The 26,586-nt window shown below is 33.2% G+C and overlaps 2 protein-coding genes across 2 annotated transcripts in view; both read right to left on the bottom strand.

Annotated features, from left to right (window-relative positions):
• LOC149424230 (mitochondrial import inner membrane translocase subunit Tim21) overlaps window positions 1–26,586 on the bottom strand; it is a 586,526-nt gene that overhangs the window by 549,049 nt on the left and 10,891 nt on the right. The gene's annotated exons all lie outside the window — the stretch shown is intronic.
• LOC149424231 (TATA box-binding protein-like 1) lies at window positions 1,778–24,638 on the bottom strand. The gene is made up of 4 exons (XM_089651380.1): window positions 24,446–24,638; window positions 22,026–22,568; window positions 21,484–21,578; window positions 1,778–4,388 (listed from the first exon to the last, which is right to left on the bottom strand). The coding sequence occupies exons 2-4, from the start codon at window positions 22,550–22,552 to the stop codon at window positions 4,150–4,152; spliced, it is 861 nt and encodes a 286-aa protein (XP_089507506.1). The 5' UTR covers window positions 22,553–22,568; window positions 24,446–24,638; the 3' UTR covers window positions 1,778–4,149.

Below are 26,586 nucleotides of genomic sequence, written 5' to 3'. Positions count from 1 at the left end.
GTTTTGGATTTCTTATTTTCTTAATTTATCTTTCAAAGTGGTAACATATTGTGTGTTAATAATAAAATACATACGTAATATGAGTCGTGTAATTTCTATACCCGCTATATCAACTTTCATTGATTTGGAGAAAACCGCAAAAAACTGTCACATCTCTAGCGTACATAAGTAAATGCATTAAAATTTTTTATATAATGAATTGGAGTAATAAAATTTCGAAAAGCATTTATTTTTCTATATATGTCTAGCAATAATTAAGTAATTTCGATAAATAAAATGGATATAGCGGATTTTGATACTCACTTCGTGATTTTGAAAGTCAACTGAGGCGACATGGCGGGTTTAGAAACTCACGCGTAGATCATTTTGACACTGGAGCGTGGCGTCAGAGCGGCGGCCATATTGTATTTTGGCAAAATAACTGCTGGTGATTCGTTGAATCCGATATAGCGGGTTTTGATAGTGACTTTCTGTATGATATAGCGGATTTGGTTTCTCACTCGCAGTTTTAACATGGTTTTTGGTAATGATAAGGAGGGTTTTGAAACTCAATTTTAGGCTCCTCTTGTTGCTCGCAAAAATGTGAACAAGATGTCATACTCAGATCATTTTGTCAAAAAATCGGATATAGCGGGTATAGAAATTATAGGATTCATATGTATGTACAGTTGTCTTTTTTTAGATTTTTCCGAAAACATTCCATAATCCGAACTTTTCTGTAATTAGTTCAGATTACGGAGATTGCACTGTAATTATAATACCGATTGCTAAAACTTTGAAAAAGAAACTATTGAGGAGTACTCGTATAATTTTGCATTATTTGAATATTAAACTACTAATAACTGAAGTCATGATCGGCGTAATTTATCTATCTTTGCTAAGTACGAGTACAAAACTAAAATTTAATAAAAAATAATGTACTTACTTTTCTCCGGCACTCTCAAACAAAATAACACTGATTCACTATAATTTGTGTGATAAACTACCAGTTTATATTTTTTTAAATATTTTCCTAGCACTTTCCTTTTCAAGATTCAGGAAACGAATAAACGTATTTGTCTCACATTCGTATTTATAGTGACGAATTGAACAAGTCAGTGCAAGTTCGCGAAGCTCTGAAACAAAAATTGACAAGAATTTTTACTGCGCGTATGCTTGTAACAAGATGATACTGGTATATCATTATGTGCAGGTTTTTACAAGTTCAAAATGTATTGCAACCACAAAGCGAATGCCTACATCCTACGACTTACACAATTTTATAAACATATATAATAATTTTTTTACTTCATATGTACTTTTATAAATAATGTATGTCTTAATATTATAAGATAGTATAATGTAAGTAAATAGGTACTATCAGTCTATAGGTAATATCCACTAACGTGGACCCCCAATTTTTTTTTTCGCTGACGTAGACCCCTTGCAGGTTGTCATAGACCCCTGGGGGTCGATATAGACCACTTTGGGAATCACTGATTTAGTCTGTATAATACTTTGTCAGCACTATTGCAAGAGTCAAATTAAAGTGTTTATTTAATCAGATACTACCAAATAAGGAAAAGAAGACGGGGAGATCTCTTGGCCTCGGAAAGACTAATTCAGTGGCACACAACATTTCTGTTACCTCGTAGAACAGAAGTTTAGTTTTGATCTTTATTTCTTGTCTGACTGGAATGATGACCATACAAATGACCATAGAAGCAGTAATGATTCTGAAGCACATGAAAACTAACATGTTTTCTGATTCAAAATTCTGTTGTTGTTTGGTAAGAATCATTGATATGATAATATCCATATATCGATGATAATAATGAAAGTTTGGCAGTGGTGGAAGCAGGATTTAGCACAGTAGTCAATAAAGTGAACACATTGATAGTTTTTAAAATTTTATTTCAAATATTTGTCTTCTCATCCAACCAATAACAAGTATTAATGGGGACTGGGATCATTTGACCACAAAAATACATCAGCAGTTCGATTGCACTTTCAATCACAATTTTTTTTTAGTTTATCTAAAAAAAAATGGCTCAGGCAGTACTGGATCAATGATTTAATTTTTATTAAAAAAAATGTTTACCTAAAAAAGAATATTCACTTTTGAAAACATAAATAAGTTTATCTGAAATTAATAGTTGCACACATTCATTGCTTTAAGTCAAATTTTACAAAACTCAGCCATCAATGTCGAGGTTACCTCTTCTCTTACATAAAAACCAATAAGTTTTTGAGTGGATTAAAGTTAATTTGTTATTACATATTACATCCATTCCCATTAGCGCATTTGCTGCCAATACCGCCAGTAAGTGGGCATGATAATGGCAGTATGTTCCAGTGTAAAGAAGTTTATACTGGCCAGAGGTTTCCATAGACATGTGATGGCAGTGAATAGGTTAAACTAGATGCGCTGACGGTAGGTAAATTCAAAACCAGATTGAGCAGAGCATAAACATACAAGTATATTATGTAACCACGAAAGAAACATTTAACAATAATAAGCAGATGCATTTGGTCAGTCCCCATGAATAATTTTGTTAATATATCCGCAAGGGTTGTTACAATACACAAGGACCGACGTCTGATAACCAAAGGCTTCCTTCAGACAACAACCTAACCGCACTTGTGAAAATAAATAAATAATGACCTTTGTATTTTGATTACACAAAGAACAAAAAACATATCATCGCGCCCCGCTTAAATTAAATAGTTGATTACACAAGAAGACGAGGGTAACAAGGCGTTTTCATATCATACACATACATTTTACATACACATTTTAATTTATTTGATACAGGTGAAATAGTAAACAGTAAACTAGTCTTTATAAGCTGACTAAAGGGGCTGGCATGCCAATTATGAAGGCCGTATTCAAGTTTGTACAAAATCATAGCTTTCTAACAACTATTGTCCCAATGTGGAGCTAACTTACTTATACACCTTCTCGCTCATTCAAAAGCGTGACACCTGACGGATGTTTTATAGAATTGACTTTTGAAGCAATTTAACTTACTTGTGATTTGGATATGAATTATAGACACGATGCGTACTTCGTATATGTAATGTACTTACATTGTAGTTTACATTTTTTTTCAAATATTTATACGGATATCAATAGATTAAAGGCGCTTGTGCAAATTATTGCCATTTTGAAATATTAGATATAACTGACTAAAGATATATATAATGAACAGTCGCACGTAATGTGGATTCTAGCCGCAATGTTATAATTGATTGAAACACTGTCCAGCTAGCTGACACACTACAGTTGTTACTACACTATAAATAAATACATAATATGACTTGAGAAACCAGAGATTGACATTTCACTGCGTGTGACACTTGACATCTGCATGCTTGCGTTGTCATAAGATTTAAAAAATATTTTTATCAAATATATATATATATGCCTATAATGTATTGAGACATTATTGTCTTAACTGGGGTCGCTATATTGAAAAGAAGAATAAAGATTTCAGTTTGAGTGTTCAAGGTGTTCCTGGAGGATTCAAAGTGGACTTCACAATAGCATCCCAGCTTTAGAATGAACACACAAATGGACCGTCCCAGATGATATGGTGAGGTAAGGTAAGGTAAGTGAGGTAACCAGGCCTCTGCCTCTCCACAGATTCACTCCAGTGAACAGTGAACTAGAAAGGCACCATGAACATGCTCGCTGCACAGAAAGTGTTTAGTACCTAGTGTGCTCGCCGCAAACAGTGTTTTGTTTATTCACACACTTGTCATGGAAATACTACACACCCTACAACGAAACATAACAATATTTGATATTTACTTAATACAGGAATATGAGACATTATATGCATATCGGTGGATATAATGATATAAAACCTCACAAGTATTGATTTACTTTAAAACAATACTTGAAATGAATCACTATGCTGAGTCTTTGTGAAACTAAACCGATGAGCCATCAGCCATCGCACACAACACATAATAATCAATAAATTAATTTAAAATTTCCCATTTCACTTAACACACTATAGGTGTAAAATTAAATCACTTATCAACAAAACATATTTGAGAATTGTTTTACACCAGTTGCATAGGAGTGTAAAACCATAATTTACATTATTTTGTTTTTAATAAGTCTTTGGTACTAACTAAATAATGAGATATTGTGTATGCCAGTCAATCCCAACTTTGGTCACTTTCACAATTATTCTTTTCCTCTCCGTCGGACAGGGTAACCAACTCCATGGGGTCATCGAGGTGGCCGTCTATTGTGTTCATATCTCTGGCTGAGCCGTTGCGCAGCGCTCGCTTGGCCTGCCACAGTTCCTCGTCCGCGGGGCTGCGCTCTTTCCTGAACTCGTACACCAGCGGGAAGATGCGTTCTATGGCCGTCTGCACGTCGTTGACGCTCCGTGCTGTAATCATAGAATACACGTTTAGTACAATACTCACTAAAGAAAGGAAATCTTAGCTAATTACATACTCAATATTGACGCACATTTTTTTATCTTTCCACCAAATCTTTAGAACAGCGGCCGTAAATAATTTGGGACAGATTGTGTCCTCTTGGCTGACACTTTGTTGATTTCACTAAGCTAGTCGAAGGTTCACTTTGTGGAGGCTACTGTTGAATCCTAGATAATTTAGGGCATAATATGTCATAGCAGTTTTCTCTACAAATTCAAGGTATTCATAGTAAAATAAACCCAGTTATAAAATAAAACATATTATTGTTAAGGGGCCGTTCAAGTATTACGTAAGCAGATTTATTACAATTATTTACCCCCTCTTCCCCTTTGTCACCAAAAGTAAGCAAAGCTCTTACCCCCCCTCCCATGCTTACGTAAAAATTGGTACCTATATGCATTTTTCTGTTAATGTATCCTGTTTTATAAACAATTCAACTTTGGCGAAAGAGGATCAACGGTAACACAAATATTAACTTGCTTTGATTTGCTTACAACACGTCAAATCGTCAATCGTACTGAAACGAAACAATAGATTGATGGAAGAAATTTTGACAAGTGAGTAGCGCGCGGTAATTCCCCCATTCGCTTCTAAGCGAGTACCTAAACGTATTAATTATTTGTGGGAATCCCCGAATATGTATTCGGTTTTCAAACATAGACAATGTGTGGGTTGCCAATGTGTAAAAAAAAAAATAACTACCTCTGAGCAGTGCTGACGTAATCACTATCTCGACCCCCCCACCCCCCATGTCATCAAAAATAAGCAAAGCAAAGACCCCCCTGCCCCCCTATAGTGCTTACATAATACTTGAACGGCCCCTAATCATTGAAAAAGTATATGGTATTGCAAATTATTTTTATAATTTTATTATTATAAGATGACTCTTTGTATTATTGTTTAATTATAATACAGTATAAAAATACAAAATTTTGTTGGGAAGGAGAGGAAGAGGAAAAGCATTTCAAGCAATGTTTCGATTCTGATATTTCACTAGGGCGATAATGAGGTATTTACCATTCTGAAACGTGCCGCAAGTACATCATATAATATTTTAAACGGATTAAAGTCAGAAAGAGTTAGAATGCGGCGAATTTTCCAGATACTATTTCATATTGTCTTGTTAATTACAGTCTGTATTTGTGTTTTCTCCTAAATAAAAATATTATAAAAACACTATTCGATTTATTAAAATTTACTCACTCACGCCGGGATTTGAACCCGCGACATTCGGCTTCATTGTCAAGGATCTTAACGTAGACCACGGTCACCATCATGGTTCTATCCAACAGTGTATTATACAGGGTATTAAGTGACGTACTTGTGTATTTAGGAAGTATGTTTACGAGAGATGGGAAGGCTGACAGAGATATTGAAAGAAGGGTAAATGCAGGTAACTCCATTAATGGAGGACTGAACGCAGTTGGCGCTAACAAAAAATTGTCCAAAGAAGCGAAGTTAGCAGTCCACAATGGAGTGCTGGTGCCTACCCTGACGTATGGAAGTGAGGCATGGAACTGGCAAAGGATGAAAGTAGATTGAATGCTGTTGAAATGAGATCCCTGAGGCGTATGTGTGGTAAAACCATGTACGATCGTGTGAGGAATGTGGAGATCCGCAAAGAATGCAAGGCTGCTGTAAGCGTAATGAGTAAAATTAAGAAAGGGACACTTATTAGATGGTTTGGGCATGTAGAGCGAATGCGCGAAGAAAGGAATATAAGGAGGATATATGATGCAAATGCAAATGGTAGCAGAAGTCAGGGACGCCCGAGAAAGACATGGCAGGATCAAGTGAATCAGATACTCGAGTCGGGCCATGTCAAAAGTCAGAATAATAGAAGAGTATGTATGAGACGATGTATGAATGTGAATGAGGCAAGTGTGTGTGCCAAGACCGAGTTGTTTGGCGGTACGTCCTCTCTGCCTACCCCTGCGTAAAAACGGCGTGATGGTTACTGACTCTTTTTTACTTTATAATTATTCAATTTTTTTTTCAAATGCCTCCACTTGCCGTCACTAGTCACTCATCCGAGTAGCTGCCCAACCCCTCACATCCACCCTAGCAGTCCAATTCCTGATTTTATTGGTATTTTGTTAAAAAAATTAAATGTCACCGGAGACCAAAATCTCATCTACATTTTTACTCCAAATAATGTCAGGAATCACTGGTTAAAGTAAGTTAATTATGTCCCTTAACAACTGTATAAGGACACCAATTTGCATCTTCAATACTATTTCAGTAATGCATGAGTTTAACACATCCACACACTGATCTCGTCTCTTGTTGACTTCAATAATGACACTAAAATATAACATATTCTTAATGTTAGACATAGTGTTACTTAGCACACTATTTCGATGTTATGTTATGAGGCTACATTTACACATGTTAATGCCTGACACAAAATAACTATAATATAAACACGTAATAATAACATTTACGTGTTTATATTTTAGTTGGTTTTTGTTTATATTATATCGGTGATTTTATTTTATTTAAAAAAAAAATTACAATACAAACACACAAAAAGTGTAGTACTTAAATAACAATGAATAATGAAGGGCCCAAAGGGGTATATTTCATACACTTTGTTTCGCCCTTTTGACTGCTTAATTATTTATTTGCTAGTTGGGAGTGGCGCACATGCCTTTTGTGGCCCGTTTTTATGAAGTTGTAGATAATTTGTTTTTAAATTAAAAAAAAAAAAATTATGTAAAAATTAAAAAAAAAAAAACTTATTCGTCAACATAATTCTTTCATGAAAAAGCTAATAATCCAAAAGAAAAATTATTTGTGTTTTAAAAAGGTTCTTCTGTGATCATTATTTAATAAATTTCGTTTCAGGCTGGAAGTTGTTGCACCGCGTTTACAGAAGATCTGCGCAGAATAATGTGCATGACAGTTCATTGTTCTAGAGTTTTTTTTTTACTAAGATAAAGTGAGTCCTATTTCACAAATAATTACATTCTTGCAAATATTTTAATTTGTGTTATTGACATACTATTCGTATCAACAATGCAACCGGATCAAATAAAAGTTGTTTCCCAAATCTGAGTTGTTATTGTTTTTTCTGCTTTATTTCAATTTCTGAACGGTTGCTCTGTTAACACGAATGAGTATCTTTTTATATTGCTAAATAATATTTTTGATGTGTGTGTTTTTTTAATAAGGTAACATAATATGGTTGGTATATCCATAAGGTAACATAATATTGTTTTAATAATGTTGGTATGTCCATCAAAGTTGGATAAACATTGTAACAAAACATTGGTGAAATGCATACCTTACCCTAATATTACTATGAACCATTTTATATTTGTACCAAATTTCTGTTGTAAACATGTTTTAAAATTTAATCTGCACTTTTCGATACTACACATTTCACAATGTTTTTCTTTTAAAACACAACATATACAAAAAAATTTATTGTTAAATAAATTTTTAATAAATACATAGTGAATGGCATAAGAACAAAATAGTAACAAATATGTTTTTTAGTTTCTACACCAGTGAAGAAAACTCTTTAGTTTGGTGTAGGATTAAAAAGTAATATCATAGAGTGTATGATTGTACAGGATGTAATAACATTATAAAATATAAAGATGGTTCAAAATAAAGTTACTGCATTTTGTTAATGATGTTAAGCGTATTCAGTTTTTTAAATATAGTTTTACTTATTTCTTGAATATAATCAAATCTGTTAGTTTTCTTCAACTCACTTGTAGTGCCATTTGTGAAAAATCACCAGTGTGTCATCTTTTATTTGTCGTATTTCTTATTTAGTTGAGTGATTTTGGAATGAATTCTAGTAGTTACATACTGTAGTTATCATTACTGATCGCATTTCTGATTTGAATGAGGTTTCCTAATTTTTGTTGTATTTTGATGAAAATTATGTTATATTTAAAGAGTTAATAACTACAATAATATTAGTTTTTCAATATCACCAAAAATGTCAAAATTATGGGCTTTCAAAGTGAATGTTTGTATAATGTATGCATTAGTACCGCGGATGTCCTGTGACATCACACACTTTTCGATCAGCCGCAAATATCAATGTTTTGAAGGCTTATATCTTCGGTACTATTTGCTATTTTCCAAAAATTCTGTTCTCAACTTGCTCTAATTAATATGATGCATTTGTAAAAAAGACATGAATTTTGTTGTAGGAGACAACCTCTTTATAAAGCAGTACAAAAAAAAATTATGTTCAAATGTTGAATGTAATTCTAAATGTGGGATTGATTGACATGTTAGTAATCGTCTAATCGAACTTTCTAGGTCAAATTGAGCCGTATACTAAGATCGTTCTTTTTGTGTAACAGGCCCGCTCATCTGGAATAGACTTCCCTCAGCTCTTACTAATCTCCAGAATTTGGCTGAATTTAAACAGGCTTTAAAAACAAAATTATTTAAAAAATCTTACCATTCATAAATCTTAAGGCGAAATAGGTAGACTTGACCTGAAATTTGGCATTTTTGAGGCCAGTTTTAGACGTATGGACACTTTTCTAGAGAAAAACACAAATTGATTTCGAAAGATCGCTATTTTATCTATTAAAGTAAGATGTTAAATTTTGAAAAATAATATTATTTTCATACCATAATAAAGTGTTACCGTTGGACGATGCGCAGATTTGTTGCATTTTCAAAGGCGAAGTTGTATTATACAACAAATATTTCAAATCATATAATAATACAGTATAAACAATCAATAAATTATCTATCATATGTATGTATAAGAATTTTGTTTTTATTTCAAATAAAATTACTAATAAATAAATCCGAGGACGCGTTTTGTGACGAAAATCCCTCAATTTGACTATTTATTTATGACCTTACAAATTGGTATAGTTGAGATTTTTTTACAAAAATAATTTACTATGATATTATTGAAACATTAAAAATAATTTATGACCAAGAAATATATTCTTAAAATATATAATAGTAATTAATTTCGATTCGCGTTTATTGTTTGTTCGTTGTTTCTGATTACCTCGGCGCAAGCCGAAATTTTATCATTCCCCGCTGCGACAGGGCGGCGAGCGGACGTCTATTCCATGCCAGTCTACTTGATAACATTTTAACGAAATTCCTCGTTTAAAAATGAGGAGAAAAATACTATCGGACAAAAGTTTTATAAGAAAACAAAAATTTCGTCATCAAAAACGTACATGGGAGAAATATTTGCAGAAAAAAAAGGGTTAGTCATATTTAATTATCCTTGTACATTGTACGTACTCTATATGCTACAGGGTCGTTCAAACGAATCAGTCAGAATACGCATATATTTTTTATAACATTTAGCGATAATTTTGTGTTGTTTAATTTTCAGGGAAAATAATCACCTACCGACGAATGGTTGTGATTCTGAAGCAAATATTGTCTCTAAAATTCCGTCGGTATGTGTAATTTACATTAATATTATTATTATTTTATTATGTAAATAGGTAATACCTACAATATATTGTGAATCATGGATATTATGGTGACCGAAACCGTCAATATCGGGGTATTTATAAACTAGCAATTATTCCCGGCGTTACGCGAGTTACACGCACAAAACCATACCCTTGTATACATGGTGTCGGGAAACGCGTAGTATATTACTGTGACCGATTCAACTCTAATTACCGCGGTAATTATAAACAAGCATTTACTACCCGGTGTTGCGCGATTTACGCGCATGCAACATTACCACGTGTACACGGTATTGGGAAACTCGTGGTGAAATTACGGTGACTGAAACCGTGAATATCGCGGTAATTATAAAATATCAATAATTCCCGGCATTACGCGAGTTACACGCACAAAACCATACCCTTGTATACCAGCGCCCTTGAGGTGATTTCAGCGCCCTTGAGGTGATTTTGCACAAAAACGGCGCTATACAAGTCATCCAATTATTATTATTATTGTTATTATGGTGTCGGGAAATGCATGGTATATTACGGTGACCGATTCAATTGTAATTACCGCGATAATCATAAACCATAATTTACTACCCGGAGTTGCGCGAGCAACACGTATGCAACAGTACCTTGTACACACGGTGTCGGGTAACTCGAGGTAAAATGTTTCCAGTCATGGATTCAACGTTGGGATAAGTATATCTCTAGTCAAGCACAGTACTTCGAAGGAGATTAATTCCATTTCCATGTAAACTTATTTGTAATAAAATTTTCTTAGTTACACATTAAGCTGTACAATTTCTGTTTCGAAATCTTCCTCATATAAATATATTTAACTGGCTACAAAAGAGCAGGCAATGCCGCATTCTAGTCTATGCGTATATGATTCCCGTCAAAATAACGGTTTTGATTCGTGATGTGCGATTCAAATCATGTTTTTGTTAATAATTTCTATTCTATTGTCCAATTCCCTATTACATTGGTATAATTCAACATATTTAGTATTTTTAGTGTTACTTTTTGTCAGTTTAATAATGTCATATTGTGAATTGAGCTTCTTGTTTTAGAAGAAAAAAAACGAGGTTATTTTGATATACTTACTTTAAGTATTAGAAATAAAACTTACTGGTAATACCTATCTTACAAACGGATAAATATGTAAGACGAGAGATTTTTTACAATCAAACTTAATGTTAATCACTTTTGTAAAACCTATGTAAAATAAAATTTAAAAAAAAAAACAAGTGAATAAAAATATTTGAAAAATTAAAAAAAAATGTTTATTCAAATACCTACCTATTTTGTACCTACTATGTCAACGCACTGCATTTGTATTTATTTATGTTTACGCACTCCGACGTATAATGTACAAATATGTATGTAACTACTTATTAGGAAGAAAGCTACAACCGAAAATTCAAACACAATAATTGTTATTTCATCGGAACCATGCTGTAGGTTTCGACCGCCGCGCGGAGTTACGGCTGGCAGTGGAATGAATATGGTATTTCTGTCTCGTTCTAAAAAACGTCCGATCGCGAGACTGTCTTTTGACGAAATTCGAATTCTCGGTCGCTGGTTAATATGCCTTAACTTCTTTTCGATATATTATAATAAGCCATATTCTAAAACTTCCGGTAGTTGTTTGATTTCGGTTGCCTCCTTGTACCTTTTAAAATGTCTGCTCAAAAGATTCTAATTTCTGAGCACAAACTGCCTCCTGTTTTATATTATGTTTTTAGTTTTAATATTCTTGTTTTGTCTTGTCTTGCTGTTGTTATTCTAAGTTTTGTCATTTTTATCACTTTGTATAAACAGTATATTTAGTGTTATAATATTAGATCTGTATTGGGTAAGGCACACTGTAGGAATAATTTTAAGAACATGACCACTAATACTAAATTACCGTTTTTAAGTTTGTTATAGTTAAGCGCACTTGAAGTGAAATGAAACTAAACTGCGCCATATAAATGCCATGTTATTATTATTATATGTTATTATGTAATGAGTAAAAAAAAAACGGATAATATCTCACAATCTCTCCGAGTGCGCAGGAGTCTTTCGATCTACTTGCTTGTAGTCAGTACAGCCACGGAAAATCTTCATTAGTAAGCAGTGTTGCTGAATTGTGCAGGTTTAAATGGAGACATTATAGGGTTTTGTCAGGACATTTTAAATTTTATTGGAACAGACATAGGACTTCTCAATAGCCGTGACAATTCCAATATATCTGGACAGATGGTAACCCTAATAATACTTTGCTAATTTGTACAGGACCATTTTTGTGAAATATCACTATCATAAAAATAACTATGTGACTATCTTTTCATGGACCAAACACAATGGTGCTGTTAATATTTAAAACAGTAGTTCAGAAACAGTAAGAGCAACTTGCTTTCTCAACTGTGCTTTTATTTTAGTGATAACTTTTGTTTTCAAATCGACTGCACGGACATATGTACTTAAAAAGGTGCATTCATGAAACATGGGGATGTCTTGACAATCATTTCCGTGATGGAGTGCGCAAATAAATTAAATTAAATTTATGTGTCATTTCATATTATTATTAATTCCAATTATTTAAAAAGAAAGACAAACATTCCCGGATTACAAGTAACCTGAGACTATTACAAAATTTCCTACTACCATCACAGAAAGCAAAAATGTTGCTCGAGTCGTGATTGATGACTTAGCCAACCTACAAGTTGAACTTCAGGCAGGAGCCAGACGCGATGCCAACTCTGCCACTGACCGGTAATTTAAAATAACATATATTTTATTTGTGACATTTGGCAGAGTTGTCGTTAATGTACCACACTTCGGGCGGGAAGGGTAAAAGGAAACTATATTTAAACCCGTAGAACAGGTAATACATCCTTACAGTTATCGCACTGGAGATGCGGAACTTGTTAGTTTTTTTTGTAATGATTTGTGGGAAAACGTTTTTTTTTGTAATGTGATAAAAAAAGTACATTTTTAACAAATAAAACATCACTAAACGGCCCACTACTGACTATAACTTCATTGAATTTCATGTACCCATTAGAGCTACTCATTCTAAAACCCTGGTTAATTGTAACAATTCCAAGACTGAGCATTTCAAACACTCGCTTGTACCTAGATTACATGAAGTTAGTAATAGGTATGCAGATGTAGCGGATCTGTTTAACTGCACAGAAGCTAGATACAAGAAGGCTTTACTCTCATATCTTCTAAATCATTACTAATATAATGAAAGTCTACTCATACTTGTTGATAATATTTTGTATGTACTTGTATCTCCTTCTAGTATTAATTTCATACTTTATGTCGTCATTTTATGATCAAATGCCACAGTTAATCGTTATTCTGTGACATGAATTATAGTGTATGGTACATTTATACCGTTGATATTCAATAAATAAATTGTATGTAGTATAACAAAAGTAGGCTTTAATTTCAGACAGTAACTTTATAGTTGGGACTCTCACCACAGGTAAAATTTTAAAAATATATGTAATATTTTCAAATATATAGCTTTTTCAGAGAAAATGCATTTTCTCGAATGGGACCCTTGTTTTCGCCTGCATGAAATGTATTAAGAGGAATGGCTGTGCAGTCTTTTCATACAAAATCTAAATATTGGATATGAATCCATAATAACCAACCAAACTGAATAATACAAAATATTGGATTTGAGTCCATAATACCCAACCAAACTAAATAATACTTTTGGATTTGAGTACATAATACCCAACCAACCTGAATAATACTTTTGGATTTTAGTCCATAATACCCAACCAAACTAAATAATACTTTTGGATTTGAGTCCATAATACCCAACCAACCTGAATAATACTTTTGGATTTTAGTCCATAATACCCAACCAAACTAAATAATACTTTTGGATTTGAGTCCATAATATCCAACCAACCTGAATAATACTTTTGGATTTGAGTCCATAATACCCAACCAAACTAAATAATACTTTTGGATTTGAGTCCATAATATCCAACCAACCTGAATAATACTTTTGGATTTGAGTCCATAATACCCAACCAAACTAAATAATACTTTTGGATTTGAGTACATAATACCCAACCAACCTGAATAATACTTTTGGATTTTAGTCCATAATACCAAACCAAACTAAATAATACTTTTGGATTTGAGTCCATAATATCCAACCAACCTGAATAATACTTTTGGATTTGAGTCCATAATACCCAACCAAACTAAATAATACTTTTGGATTTGAGTCCATAATATCCAACCAACCTGAATAATACTTTTGGATTTGAGTCCATAATACCCAACCAAACTAAATAATACTTTTGGATTTGAGTCCACACCAAACTGAATAATACAAAATATTGGATTTGAGTCCATAATACCCAACCAAACTAAATAATAATTTTGAATTTGAGTCCATAATACCCAACCAACCTGAATAATACTTTTGGATTTTAGTCCATAATACCCAACCAAACTGAATAATATTTTTTTTAATCAAAAGGTGTAGAACAGGGGTGCTCAAACTTGAACTGCTGGCGATCTACCTCAATATTATTAGATTCCGATCGATCGACTCTGAGAGGCTGCAAGTATGTGTGATGCAGGATTGTCGTCTATGTAGGTAGGGTGTATCGTGGCGCAGGTATAAGTGTATATATAGGGACGTTACATAATTGCATGGCCACGAATCCACATAGAATTTGGAGGAACGGCAGAAATTATTAACATTTTTTTAGTCAAGGTAGGTTGAGGTCTGCACTAAAAAGTCGATGAAAAAACTTAAATTTATTCAAAATTTCAAGTTTATTGGTTCTTACAAAAAAAACGAGTTCTAGTTTCTAAACTTAACTAAATAATGACTTTGGATTTTGAAGCGTGGCACTGCATGTCCTCAGCATACTTTTCATACGATGGTACGTAATTACCGAGTGCTAATCGCAAGCACGATGACATATGTTCGTCAGTTAGTCGATTGCGATATTTTGACTTAATTATCTTCATTTCAGAAAATGCAGACTCGCACAAGTAAGTTGACCCAAACATTGCGAATACGAAATTTGTCAGCTGTTCCAGAACACTCCGTTCAGTAACTCAGTCTGCTACAAGCTACAAATAAATAATAAATAAGAAGGCATGGAACATGGGAAATTTTTCTCGAGATCGACTCAAAAAGCACTCGCGATCGACCGTTTGAGCACCCCCGGTGTAGAATATATGAATATACGTGTGCTATTTTAATTATTTCTGTTTTAAATTATAAAATATAGGAATCGATTTTTCTTGTTTTTGGAGGCAACTTTGGCAATTATTTGTGAGTTAGTGATAATTATTAAACATAATAATTTTTAACTCTCTTCTATGTAAATATAAAAGAAAAATTATCAAAAAAAGTTTTTTGACAGGCATAAATTTAAATTACAAATGACCAGTTTACGATGGTACTAAAATTTGTCGTATATAAATAAAAAATTTGGTTATCTATGAGAATTCTTATAATAACGTTAATCATTTTTAATTGTACATAAAAAGTGAAGTGACAGTTATCTTGCAAAATCTTTAAACAAAAGGACAATGTTCTTAGAATTTTTAATTCCAAGAAATTTATCGATGTTTAGATAAAAAATTTAAAATACATATTACAATTTTTAAACATTAAAGTATATTGCAAATACAAAAATGTAAAAGATGATTTTATTTAGTTTCCAAAATAGTATTTGTTTTAATGAAATTTTTTAAATTATGAAAAATATAGAGTATTTAATATACCTTTGAGAAATTCAGAAATTCAATGAGAAATTATTATCACTTGAAGTTCATACAACAGATAAACTACCCCCTTTGACTGGATAAGCAATGTGTCATCTTATGTTTCTTTCCATGAACTATGTGATGTCAGTTTCTATTTTACGTTTGTTTTTTTTTTTCTTTCTATGTTTTTATTTCGTTATAAAAAATTACATTTTTATATCTAGTGTAAACTTTTAGTTTATATTAGTAAAGTTTTCACATACACGGTCGTTTATCAATTGAATAAAATATTCACCAGGTTTTTTTAGTAAGACCGATAGTAGATTGGGTAAGATAATTTTTTAAATAATTAATGTTAACTCACAAAAAAAATTCCAAAGACGCCTCTAAAATCATGAATCTAATTCTTTAATGGCCTATATATTCGGCTTAATTCATAGAATGCGAAACCCCCATTTGTCAAATTTTACAGAAGGTACAAAAAACCTCATGGATGAATGAAAAAATGATTTAAAAAAAAAAATTAAAGACATTAACGCCCAGATGGCATTTACATGTAGGTGGTACAATTTTGATGACATTTATATTCCGAACATACCGTATTTTTCTGTATTAACTTTCAATCACTAAACATTTGCAAGCTAAAGCTTTCTATTTTTAAACGGAGTTAGGAAGTTTATTTAATTCTGCAATTCTGAACATTTTAATAATGTGTGTTTAACCTGTTGGAAGGCTAGAGCTTAAAAGAGAAAAATATTTTTTCAGCCTTCAGAGAAGCGCCATTCATAAAAATCAAAAGTGGAACCTAAAATTTTATTAGCCCAAACGATGATGCTGATTTTGTTTTTCATACATTTTTCGAAGATTAAGGTCAAATTCGCATTGCAAATTATTCTAAGGATAGTATTAGAAAGCTCGCATGTTCTCCGGAGACCCATCGGCAGTCCACTGGTTAACCCTTACAGTGCCGAAAAGTAGCGCTCGTTTCGACAGTTCACTTTTGGCATGCGTTGGTGATGGTCATATGCCCGCGTTCATATTTTTATTCATTACATTGAGTTCTAACTTTCTTCAATAACACTTTTTTCTATGAACACCGTTATTATTATTTGTTTTTATATTCATAATTTTGATTTCAGAATGTCGAGTGAAATTTCAGATATAAAATATGCAAAATTTTGGAAGCCTTGCACAATACCAGAGATGGAAGCATTTGTGGCAGTAATCCTGGAAATGGGTATCAAAGAAGGCCTACTATTTCTTCTTACTGGAATAAAAACGCGGAAATTATGAGACAGAGAAAATCAAGCCAGTTATGAAGGACTGCACTGTGTTTGTGTAGGAAAAGATTCTTTTAAATAAATCTTGTACATTTACCATATATTTTCTGTAATTTTCTTGTCAATAAATATGTAGTATTCAATTTGTGTGCTTTTATTATCATAGTTTGAAACCTCCTGAAGAGAATGTTGAAAAAATTATGAAAATTAGTGTATTGTAACAGAAATTGCAGTGTATTTATTTTATATAAATTATCTATGAAAATGCACTTTTTATTGGCATTTTATGCATATTTTTACAAAATATTTATGACACTAAAAGGGTTAAAAACAAAGTGGATTTTTTTACAAATTTACGAGTTTTACTATTCGATGCGAGACTAATTTTAACACCAAATGGCATTAAAATCTTATTTTCAGGAAAACGGAGTTACGAAATCTACGAATTAAGCCGACAATATAACATCATAATTTAAAACACAAGCAAAAAAACAGAACATATCAGTACTAGAAATTTACCCTTTGATTAAAACAATAATTCACAATTTGGTTGGGGATTTTGGCTTCAATGCCAAATTTAAGTTTTGTATAAAAAGGGCCACATAACCATCCCTAATAAGTATCGTCCTGGTGAAAAAACACTATTCTGAATAGTCTAGGGTCGATTCTGAAATGCCCAATCATTTTAACCCGATCATGAACCACCAATGGCCTACTTCAAGTGATTTTTGGTATATTACGCCAAGTTTGCAAAATGTCTTGAGCGATCGCACGCTATAATATACCATTTTTATTTACTTTTTGTAAAACATTTAATCAAATTTTTTCAAACATTCCCATGATTTATAGTTTTCGTTAGTAGAAAGCTGATACAATACTTTCCTATTTTATCAACAGATGTCTCAATTCAACCGCCTAAAGTCTGAACGATACTTTTCTAGAATCATAGATTATTTGTTTAAAAGTAATGTGTTTATACAGCAGATTGTTTTGGAACGCGGGACTGTCAATAAGTGTTTGTTTTATTCAATGTTTATTACGTACTAGCAGTACCCCGCCATGCGTTGCTGTGGCTCAGTCTGTCTGTGCAGATAAAGAAACAATAGCCCATTATGCTTTTACGTCCAACAGATGGCGCTGTGTTAAAAAAAAGAAACATGTTTTTACCTGTCACAGGTGAAATCTATATATGAAAACACACGGTTATTCGAAGGCAACGTTGTGTCAAAATTTCAAAGCAACTTTCGTATATTTAAGATTTTGAAAAAATGAACATTTAAATTTTTATTTATATTCGTAATTAAATTATCTATCTATTTGTACTGTTTTCAACTCATGCGAATGAAAAAACTGTGGCTTTTTTTCTATTTTTTCTAAACACTGTGAATTCTCCACCTATTACATTACATTGTGAAATAGGCCGTTGAACTAAAACAAGCAACAATCGAAATATTCTTACTGATAATTGTATATAGTGAATGTATCTTTCTAATGTAATATCAGTTCTTTGTGATAAATGTATTAAATTCCTAATTTAAATTCAATTTTGACAGTTTGCCAATACAAATTTCATAAAATATTTCTTAATACAAAACTTTTGATCAGCTGTTAACTATTAAAAATTCAGTCTTCTAACATATACGAGGTTTGTTCAAAAGAAAAGGTGAATTTTGAATTTTCGCTGGCTGTGTACATTCGATTATTGATTTTTTTTTGTTATGTTGGTACACATATGTTTATCATATGTTAGCATTATCAGCCATTTTGGATTAGTGGTTTGTTTTTGACAACTGGAAAGGTTAGTCACGTTTTTGTGTGTTCTTCGATTTTTTACTTTAAAAAAAAATGGATCAAAGAATATGTATATGTAATATGTATATATAATTTTGCGTTAAAAATGGAATAAAGTGCTCCAACGCACTTAAAATGTTGACTGTGGCATTTGGCGAGTCTGCTTTGTCTCAAAAAAGTGTATTTGTAAAAAAAGGCCCAATCATACCAATGGAAGCGGCCAGAAGAGCCAAGACCAAAAAACTTGCGACTTTTTCCTATTCCCGAAATTGAAGAGACCAATGAAAGGAAAGCGTTTTGCCACAATTGATGAGATAAAGAGAATCGAAAAACGAGCTGATGGCCATACCGAAAAGAAAATTCCAGAAGTGCTTTGAGGATTGGAAGAAGCGCTGGCATAAGTGCATTATTTGTAAGGGGATTACTTTGAAGGGGAGAAAATGGATATTGATGAGTAAATAAATACTTATCGAAAAATTCGAAATTCACCTTTTCTTTTGAACAAACCTCTTACTTGTACCTGTGATTATCAAGTAGGCCATAGACAACATACGGAAATATAAAATATCCAATGTTGACCTGAATAAGTTGACCGTAAAATGATCGATCAACCCACCTCTGATTCAGAATCTAAAGGTGCATGAAATTGCAATAGTCCTGTTTATTGACCAAATCTGAGGTGCCACAGTACCACTGGCTCCAGACAGTCAGGAGCAGTTGGCACTCTTGTGCGGAATTCACATAATATTTTTTTTAGGATGTGATGATTTACGTATCGAAAGTTGAAATAAATTCAGTTGATTTTGTACAATTTACATGTCCAAAAATGTAAAAAGAAATAAACTTAATGCTGAATTATGGGTATTGAAAATTAGGTCAAATCCTAGCAATGGAGGGATTGTGATAGAACACCAGAGATGAGACAATCCAAAATGCTCACAACGGTACATACCCCAAAACCAAATAAATCACTACTCAATACGAACATGTAGAAACTAACTGAGGGAGGGAGCTAGTAGGAGTGTAAATGTGAACAAGGTGAATAAACACACATAATACTAATGCTCTACGTTGATGGGAAGAAGGCTCAGATAGCTGGGAAGCCACATTGCGGAGCCAGGAAATATAGTTGAATATCGGATGACAACCCTGCTGAAATTTATTGAAGGGACTGGACTACATACATAATTACTGGAGCTATGCAGACCGTATCGTTATAAATAATTCCAATGGGTATGATGCTTTAAATGTTGGGAAAATTTAAAAGAATGGGGCTTTCGGAAAATAAAATAAGCGTAGAAAAATCTTTAAAATCAATTAGACGTATAAAACATATCTATCTATTCAGGTAGTCGATTATTCTATTCTTCTTCTTTCGTATGGTGGGGGGTCAGAGGGGGACATCTAGATCTGCGAGCCATATTAGGGCCTCAGGCGTCGCCATGTGAACCTCATCAATCCCGCCGGGGAATGAATGGAGCGGGCATTCGTTGACCACATGTTCGGTAGTCTGCACCGCACCACATTCACACATCGCCGACTCTTTAAGGCCCCATCTGTGCATCATGTGGGCACAGCGGCTATGGGAGCACCTTAACCTATTGATGGCGGACCAGGTTGTCGATTATTCTATGAATAGGACGTTCGATTACCAGTTGGGTCTATGACACTTACAGCATGTTCGTACTCACTCTCTTTTAAGACCATGTTGGGCTTAGTGAGAGGTCTGTGCAAAACCCTTATAGCTTGTTTTTTTAAACCTTTCAAGCACAATACAAAGGGTAAATAACCATGAGCTGTTAAGGCTAAGCATGTATACGATACTCATGTTATGCACTCACGTCGTAAATAACTTGTCACGCACATCACCACCAATTATAATAACCACATTGAGCACACATAGTGACAAAATGTGACGCCATAATATTTAAAGTGACAACAACTTCAACCGGCTGGTCGCGGGAGACTAGTATTGCCGTAGAGTTGTCGGCAATATGTGTTGGTACGAACCTCAGTGTAGATGTATGGCGGTAGTCTAAAAGATACTTGAATCGTCAAGAATCAGATTCTTGCATAGCCTTATGGACGAAGGACTTAGGGTGCGATAAGTACAAGCAAAAATGGATTATCAGATATGACATGTGGCATATTGCTGATTCGATTCATCATTTTCGTTTTTCATTGTTATCGATTTTTTTCAATCTAATTTAGTTATAGATAACGAAAATATGCAAATAACACATTCACAACAAACTCAAGTAGATAGAACAACAATGACAAGTGACAATATAAGTTGTTTAATTTGTAGGGGATCTTTAAATTATTATTTATGAAATGGGTAACTTTAAAAAATATTCAATTTTAAGACAGGAATGTAATTAATATGAATGCCACCTATGTATCTTTAATAACAAAATATAGCATCTTGATAAACTTGTTGAATTCCACTGCATGATTAATATGCAAAATAATAAATAAATAGCTGTTGGTTTCAACCTAATTACTACAAGAAATAACTAATTAAGTGGTGGGAGATGGTAAAAGATGCATTAAAGTTCTCAATCAAAGTTAAGTTCTCAGGTTAGGAAATATGCATAAATTATTAAAATAACCCTATCTATTTTGTGCATGTGCGATTTAAACGGTTGTTTTTTTAAAGACCCTTTGCATGCAGCAGAATTCGACAAGTTTACCAAGCATCTTTTCATCAAACCATTGAAAGCTCTAATTAGAAAAGAAACAAATTGTTGAGTCAAGAGCATTTTTAAAAAACTTTCTATACATCTTATTTAGTAAAAAAAATGTAATGGACTTGCCTGTAACAGTAACACTTCCCGTAGAAAATATTTTTAAAGTAGCTTTTGGATCAGTTATTTTATATGTGACGCCAGGATGCAACTCTGGTTCGTAGCTAGAAAGAAAAAAAAATTATGTCGCATGACTAATTATATAATTCTGGAATGAAACATAATAAGAATATCATCATATTGTGAAATTCAACCGGCTTGGTGCACACGTCAGGCTAAAAGCAAGTGGTATAGAGGTGGTTTTACTGTGTGGTGTGTACAGTATGTGCGTAGTAGTCCATTTAATGTTTAGTATCACTCGCCGTAATGCTGAGCCGCATCAATTGCCCGGGTCTCAGGATTGAACATAAGTTGTATGCTCTCCGAACAAGAGTGTTTGGAGAGCATACAGCTTAAATATTCCATGAAAGTTGGCAAGCAAAACAAATCAGCATACTCGCTCCTAATGTGGTATGGAAGTGTAATTTCTAGGTGTGGAAATTGAAAGCTAATATTTTAAATAAATGTGCACAAATAGAAATAATTTAAGAATACATCAAATGATAACTTACTCTGCTTCTTTGTGCTTTTGAGAAAATGCAGTAATTTTGATAGCGAATGGCATAGAACAAGTGCCAAGGACATTGACAACCCTAAAATTATGAAATCTAACTCTAAATCCAAGCTTCTGCAGGCACCGGGCATAGCGCCTCGCCGCAATCTTGGCCTGGTCTTCACTGGTGGCCCCGGTACATGTGATGCGCCCAGAAGACCAGATGGAAGCAGTCGTATATGGCCTTCTTAATTTCATTGTAACCATTCCATTCTCTCGCCTAAATTCTACATTGATTCCCTGAAGGGCGATTTGCCTCAAGTTTAAATGACAGCGCACGCTGAAACTACACACGACATTGTTGATCACAATGTCTATTTCAGGGGCGGCTTCCGCCTCCGCAGCCTCCGACACCTCTTCCATTATGTGATGGGTGGCCTGGGCCTGAGGGTCATGCTCGCCCATCTCATGACTGCCCACATCATTCACTGGCATCTCCTGGGAATGCAAGATTCCTATTCCATTTTCCTGCATCAGTGTAGCCATAACAGCATATTATTCCCTGGAACAAAAACATTCAACTATAAACAGGTACTTATACATTATGTAGGTCTGGCTTCCAACATTTTGACAAAATTATGCCAGGGAGTGAGAAGGCTTAACTGGCAATAAAAATTACTGGGCATCAACTTTTCTAATTAATTTCTCATTTAGTTAAATTGTACATCTACATAGTAAAAACAAAGACCAGCTTTTAATATGCGTGATGTGATATGCTTGTGAACAATATCCTGTTTTGATAATATAATCCAAATATATAATAAGGGCCACAATAAAGAAAGAATCGTCACCAAATTTTTCAAATTAAATATTACCAGTAAATAAGTTACAAATCTAAACTGAATAGGCGAGATAAAATTATTAAAAAAAAAATTTAAAACATTTACTGACAGAATAAAATATTAAAATGCTTTCTCTTTTTTTATTAAAACTGCCTTGCACTTGCAACATTTGGTAGATGGAAGATAAAAACATTGGAATTAATATTGCTACCAAGAAGCCTGATACAGTGTCCTCACTCAGCATGCACACTTGAATGTTAAAACTTTGATTTATTTATTGTTTTTGTGCTTAATTCCTAGAACTCCATTTAATTTTTTTTTAAATTTAATTAAAATCAAATTTAAAAAAAAATTTTAGCTTTGAATGAGTCTGCGGAATTTATGTGCCAGAAGTGAGTTGACCTATTCAGCATGAATACCTGTAATAGCACGGACAGCTTTAAGGTAGAGCTACGAACACAGCGACAGTATTAAACGATGGCGTTTGTATGGACAAATGTATGGGAGCATATTCTAACACAACAATACTGACGCAGTGTCAGTACTGCGCCACAGCAACAAAGCCACGTTTCCACATGCTACAGTGGTTGATTTATAGATTTTATTTGTAATGATTTTTAGGAAATGAAGGTTTTGAAGTTTTTACCGAGGAAGATGATGAACTTTTTATAATGTTGGCATCGCAACACCCATTGTGAAAAAGAGTTTGAAATGAAATTGAAAATCTTCCACGAGAGATATTGTCATAATATATTAGTTTAACAACATAAAATTTATAGAAGCAAAACAAGACTAGGTCGGCGATCATGTGAAGACTGGAGTCCGCCGGCGATAGTGTCGTCGGCGACCCTCACGAAGCATCACCGACACTACTGTCGCTGTACTCTGTCTTTAATAACATGAATAGCTTCAATAGCATATATTGTTGGCTTTGTATTTTGTGGCCACATATCAAACATCTATTTTCTTTGTCGAGATAGCCAAAAAATAATAAATCACGCCATTGAGGTGCCATCAACAGATTTCTTAAATTGTTCCCTTAAAACAGAAATAATGTGCACACTACAGAAGTGTATTTTATTACCATAGTTCAGATTTGAGTACTTAATTTCTGTAAAAATACTGTACATTAGTTAGTGTAAAATATATATATTTTACAGAAACTATTATTGAGATATCGCTATTTCGACTTAAAATGTCTTGCAAAACAACTAAGACTTTGGACAAACGTTTTTTGATTTTCTTGAAGCTTGCTAGTGGTTAAAATAGACGAATCAAATAGTAGAAACAAATCACATGGCGTCAAGTATATGTTTTCAATGCTTTATTTTACGTCAATTTAAATACTTTAAATTCAATCAAATGGCAGTAACCCAATGATATATTATTATGGTCCGAACGCTGCAAAACGGGCGTTGAAAATTACACCCATTTTTTAAGACTTTTTGGAATACAAGAAAATTAATGATCAAACTTATACGTATTTCAACAAAAAAATAAAGAAATTTTACTACAATTTAAATACACAAACACCTGAAGTGTAACTGATACATTCCCATCTTAAGAATACAAAGGAAAGATAACCAAAATTACTTACTTTAATTACAACGAAATCAAATCTTAAACCGTGAATGTTAATTAATTCAAAATTCATAAAACTTCTTTTTACAATCGAAATTTTGCGCACGCTTAATTAATCACAAATTATCTTAAACGTCCAATCCATAGCGAGTCGGCCTGGTCGGCCATATTTCTGTCGATTTCTGTATTTCTGTGGCCGTTCTTCAGGATGTTTCAGGAGTTTCTCGAAATAACATTCCATAGATATTTACCAATCCCTTTTGTGGCGATTTAATATGACCCGGGAATATTGATAGGTGTACTTTAAATTATTATTGGGGCCGGTATATCATTAATTTTAAGTAATGGTATTACTAGGGTTATCTAGACAGGATAACTTGGCTTACGTAAATATATCTCAGCCGGTTCAGACGTTTCATTTTAGGAACAACTTTTTCTTTTTAACTTAATTTGAAGGTTATACCCAACAAAGTAATATATCATTGACACATAAGATAATATTTATAAATCTAAACGATACATGAAACAGAACAAGACACAGAAAAATAAAAAGATAACGGTCCGAGCTCACAATCATCAGCCAACCAGGTCTACATTACCTTTGGCTTACTTCACAGTGGAGCACCAGGAAGTCTCACCGTTTTCACCGGTGATCAACACCACCTGCAAGTCCGGTCTCCACCGACGCGATGACGAGACACCAACTTCTTCATCATGTTCATGGACCACGGATTCACACCTCACAGTGATGTGACCAGAGATGTGCTTTATTTCAAATAAATCCATTTCAAATGGAAATGCAAAATGCAAAATAGGTATTTTCCATTTTGCATTTTAAATGCTTTTCTAAAAACCATTTTGCATTTTGCATTTTAAATGCTTTTCTCAATGCATTTTCCATTTTAAATGCTTTTTTGCAACATTCTTCCTACTATCTCCACTCATATTTTTTTCATAAGCCCCAAATATCAGTCGTTCCTCAGCCTCGCTATGAGAGATAATTTACATTTGTCAAGTTGCTCCCTGGTAGGAGCCCAGGCAATTGAGTGATACCATTACAAAAAATACTAATTATTATTTTTTTTAGTAAACTAATGTTTAAGACAAGATTTTTTATGCATAGCACAGAGGGTAACAATTATTTTATAAGCAATAATTATTAGCCTGAAACACTCATCCACATTGAAAAATCTACTGATAAAAGATACATGACGCCAACTATAATAAAGCCAAACCAAAATAAAGTTGGTTGTTTAATTTTTTTTTTTTTTAAATAAATTTAAAATAAATCAAATTTAATAATGTTATAATAATTATTAAGTTCTGCAAGTATTTCTGTTATTTTTACAGTTTTTAATGTGACAGCTGTTTCGGCTCTTTGATACAGTTTGATAATGGCCTCAAAAGCCGAAACAGCTGTCACATTAAAAACTGTAAAAATAACAGAAATACTTACTACTAAATAAATAAGCAGAACTTAATAATTATTATAACATTATTAAATTTGATTTATTTTAAATTTATTTAAAAAATTAAATGGAGTTCTACGAATTAAACACCAAAACAATAAATAAAATTGGTTGTTTCAGGTGAAAAAATGTAACAAGCAGTAATTGTTGAATGAAACACTAGTATATATTGAATTATTTCGCGGACAAGAGATAAGCCGCCATAGCTCAGTGGTCAGAGCTGTCGACCGGAAATCGAAAGGACACGGGTTCAAGTCCCGTTGGCGTCATGTATCTTTTATCAGGAGATTTTTCAATGTGGATGAGTGTTTCAGGCTAATAAATATTGCTTATAAAATAATTGTTATAAAAAATACTGATTCAAATACTGAACATGGGGCCATGACGCTGTAATATTAAATGTTAGATGGCAGTTTCTATGTTTTTACGTTGCCAACATTAGTCCCGCGCAAATTTTTTGTGGTTTCATAATCCGTAGTCGTGGTGTTTTTGGATTTACCATCATGTAATATGTTTGTTCTACATTGATGTCCATTATTAAATGACGAAATTGTTTAAAAATTCTATAATTAATTTGATTGTTTGACCTGAGAAACCATTTTGCATTTTCAATGCATTTTGAAAATAGGTATTTTGCATTTTGCATTTTAAATGCTTTTTTAAAAACCATTTTGCATTTTGCATTTTC

This window comes from Hesperophylax consimilis, chromosome 4 (assembly GCF_061612785.1).
Source record: "Hesperophylax consimilis isolate HC1 chromosome 4, BYU_Hcon_1.0, whole genome shotgun sequence".
NCBI classification, from domain to species: Eukaryota; Metazoa; Arthropoda; class Insecta; order Trichoptera; family Limnephilidae; genus Hesperophylax; species Hesperophylax consimilis.
The sequence above is the reverse complement of the archived record's forward strand: the minus strand, read 5'-3'. Positions and strand labels throughout refer to the sequence as shown.

What these genes read in the sequence shown, in the direction of transcription:
- LOC149424231 (XM_089651380.1), bottom strand. Translation starts at nt 22,552, where the DNA reads ATGGCTACACTGATGCAGGAAAATGGAATAGGAATCTTGCATTCCCAG. An exon ending in CAAAAGCACAAAGAAGCAGA is followed by an intron (nt 21,579 to 22,025) that starts GTAAGTTATCAT and finishes TTTTCTTTCTAG; the next exon opens with CTACGAACCAGAGTTGCATC. An exon ending in GGGAAGTGTTACTGTTACAG is followed by an intron (nt 4,389 to 21,483) that starts GCAAGTCCATTA and finishes CTATGATTACAG; the next exon opens with CACGGAGCGTCAACGACGTG.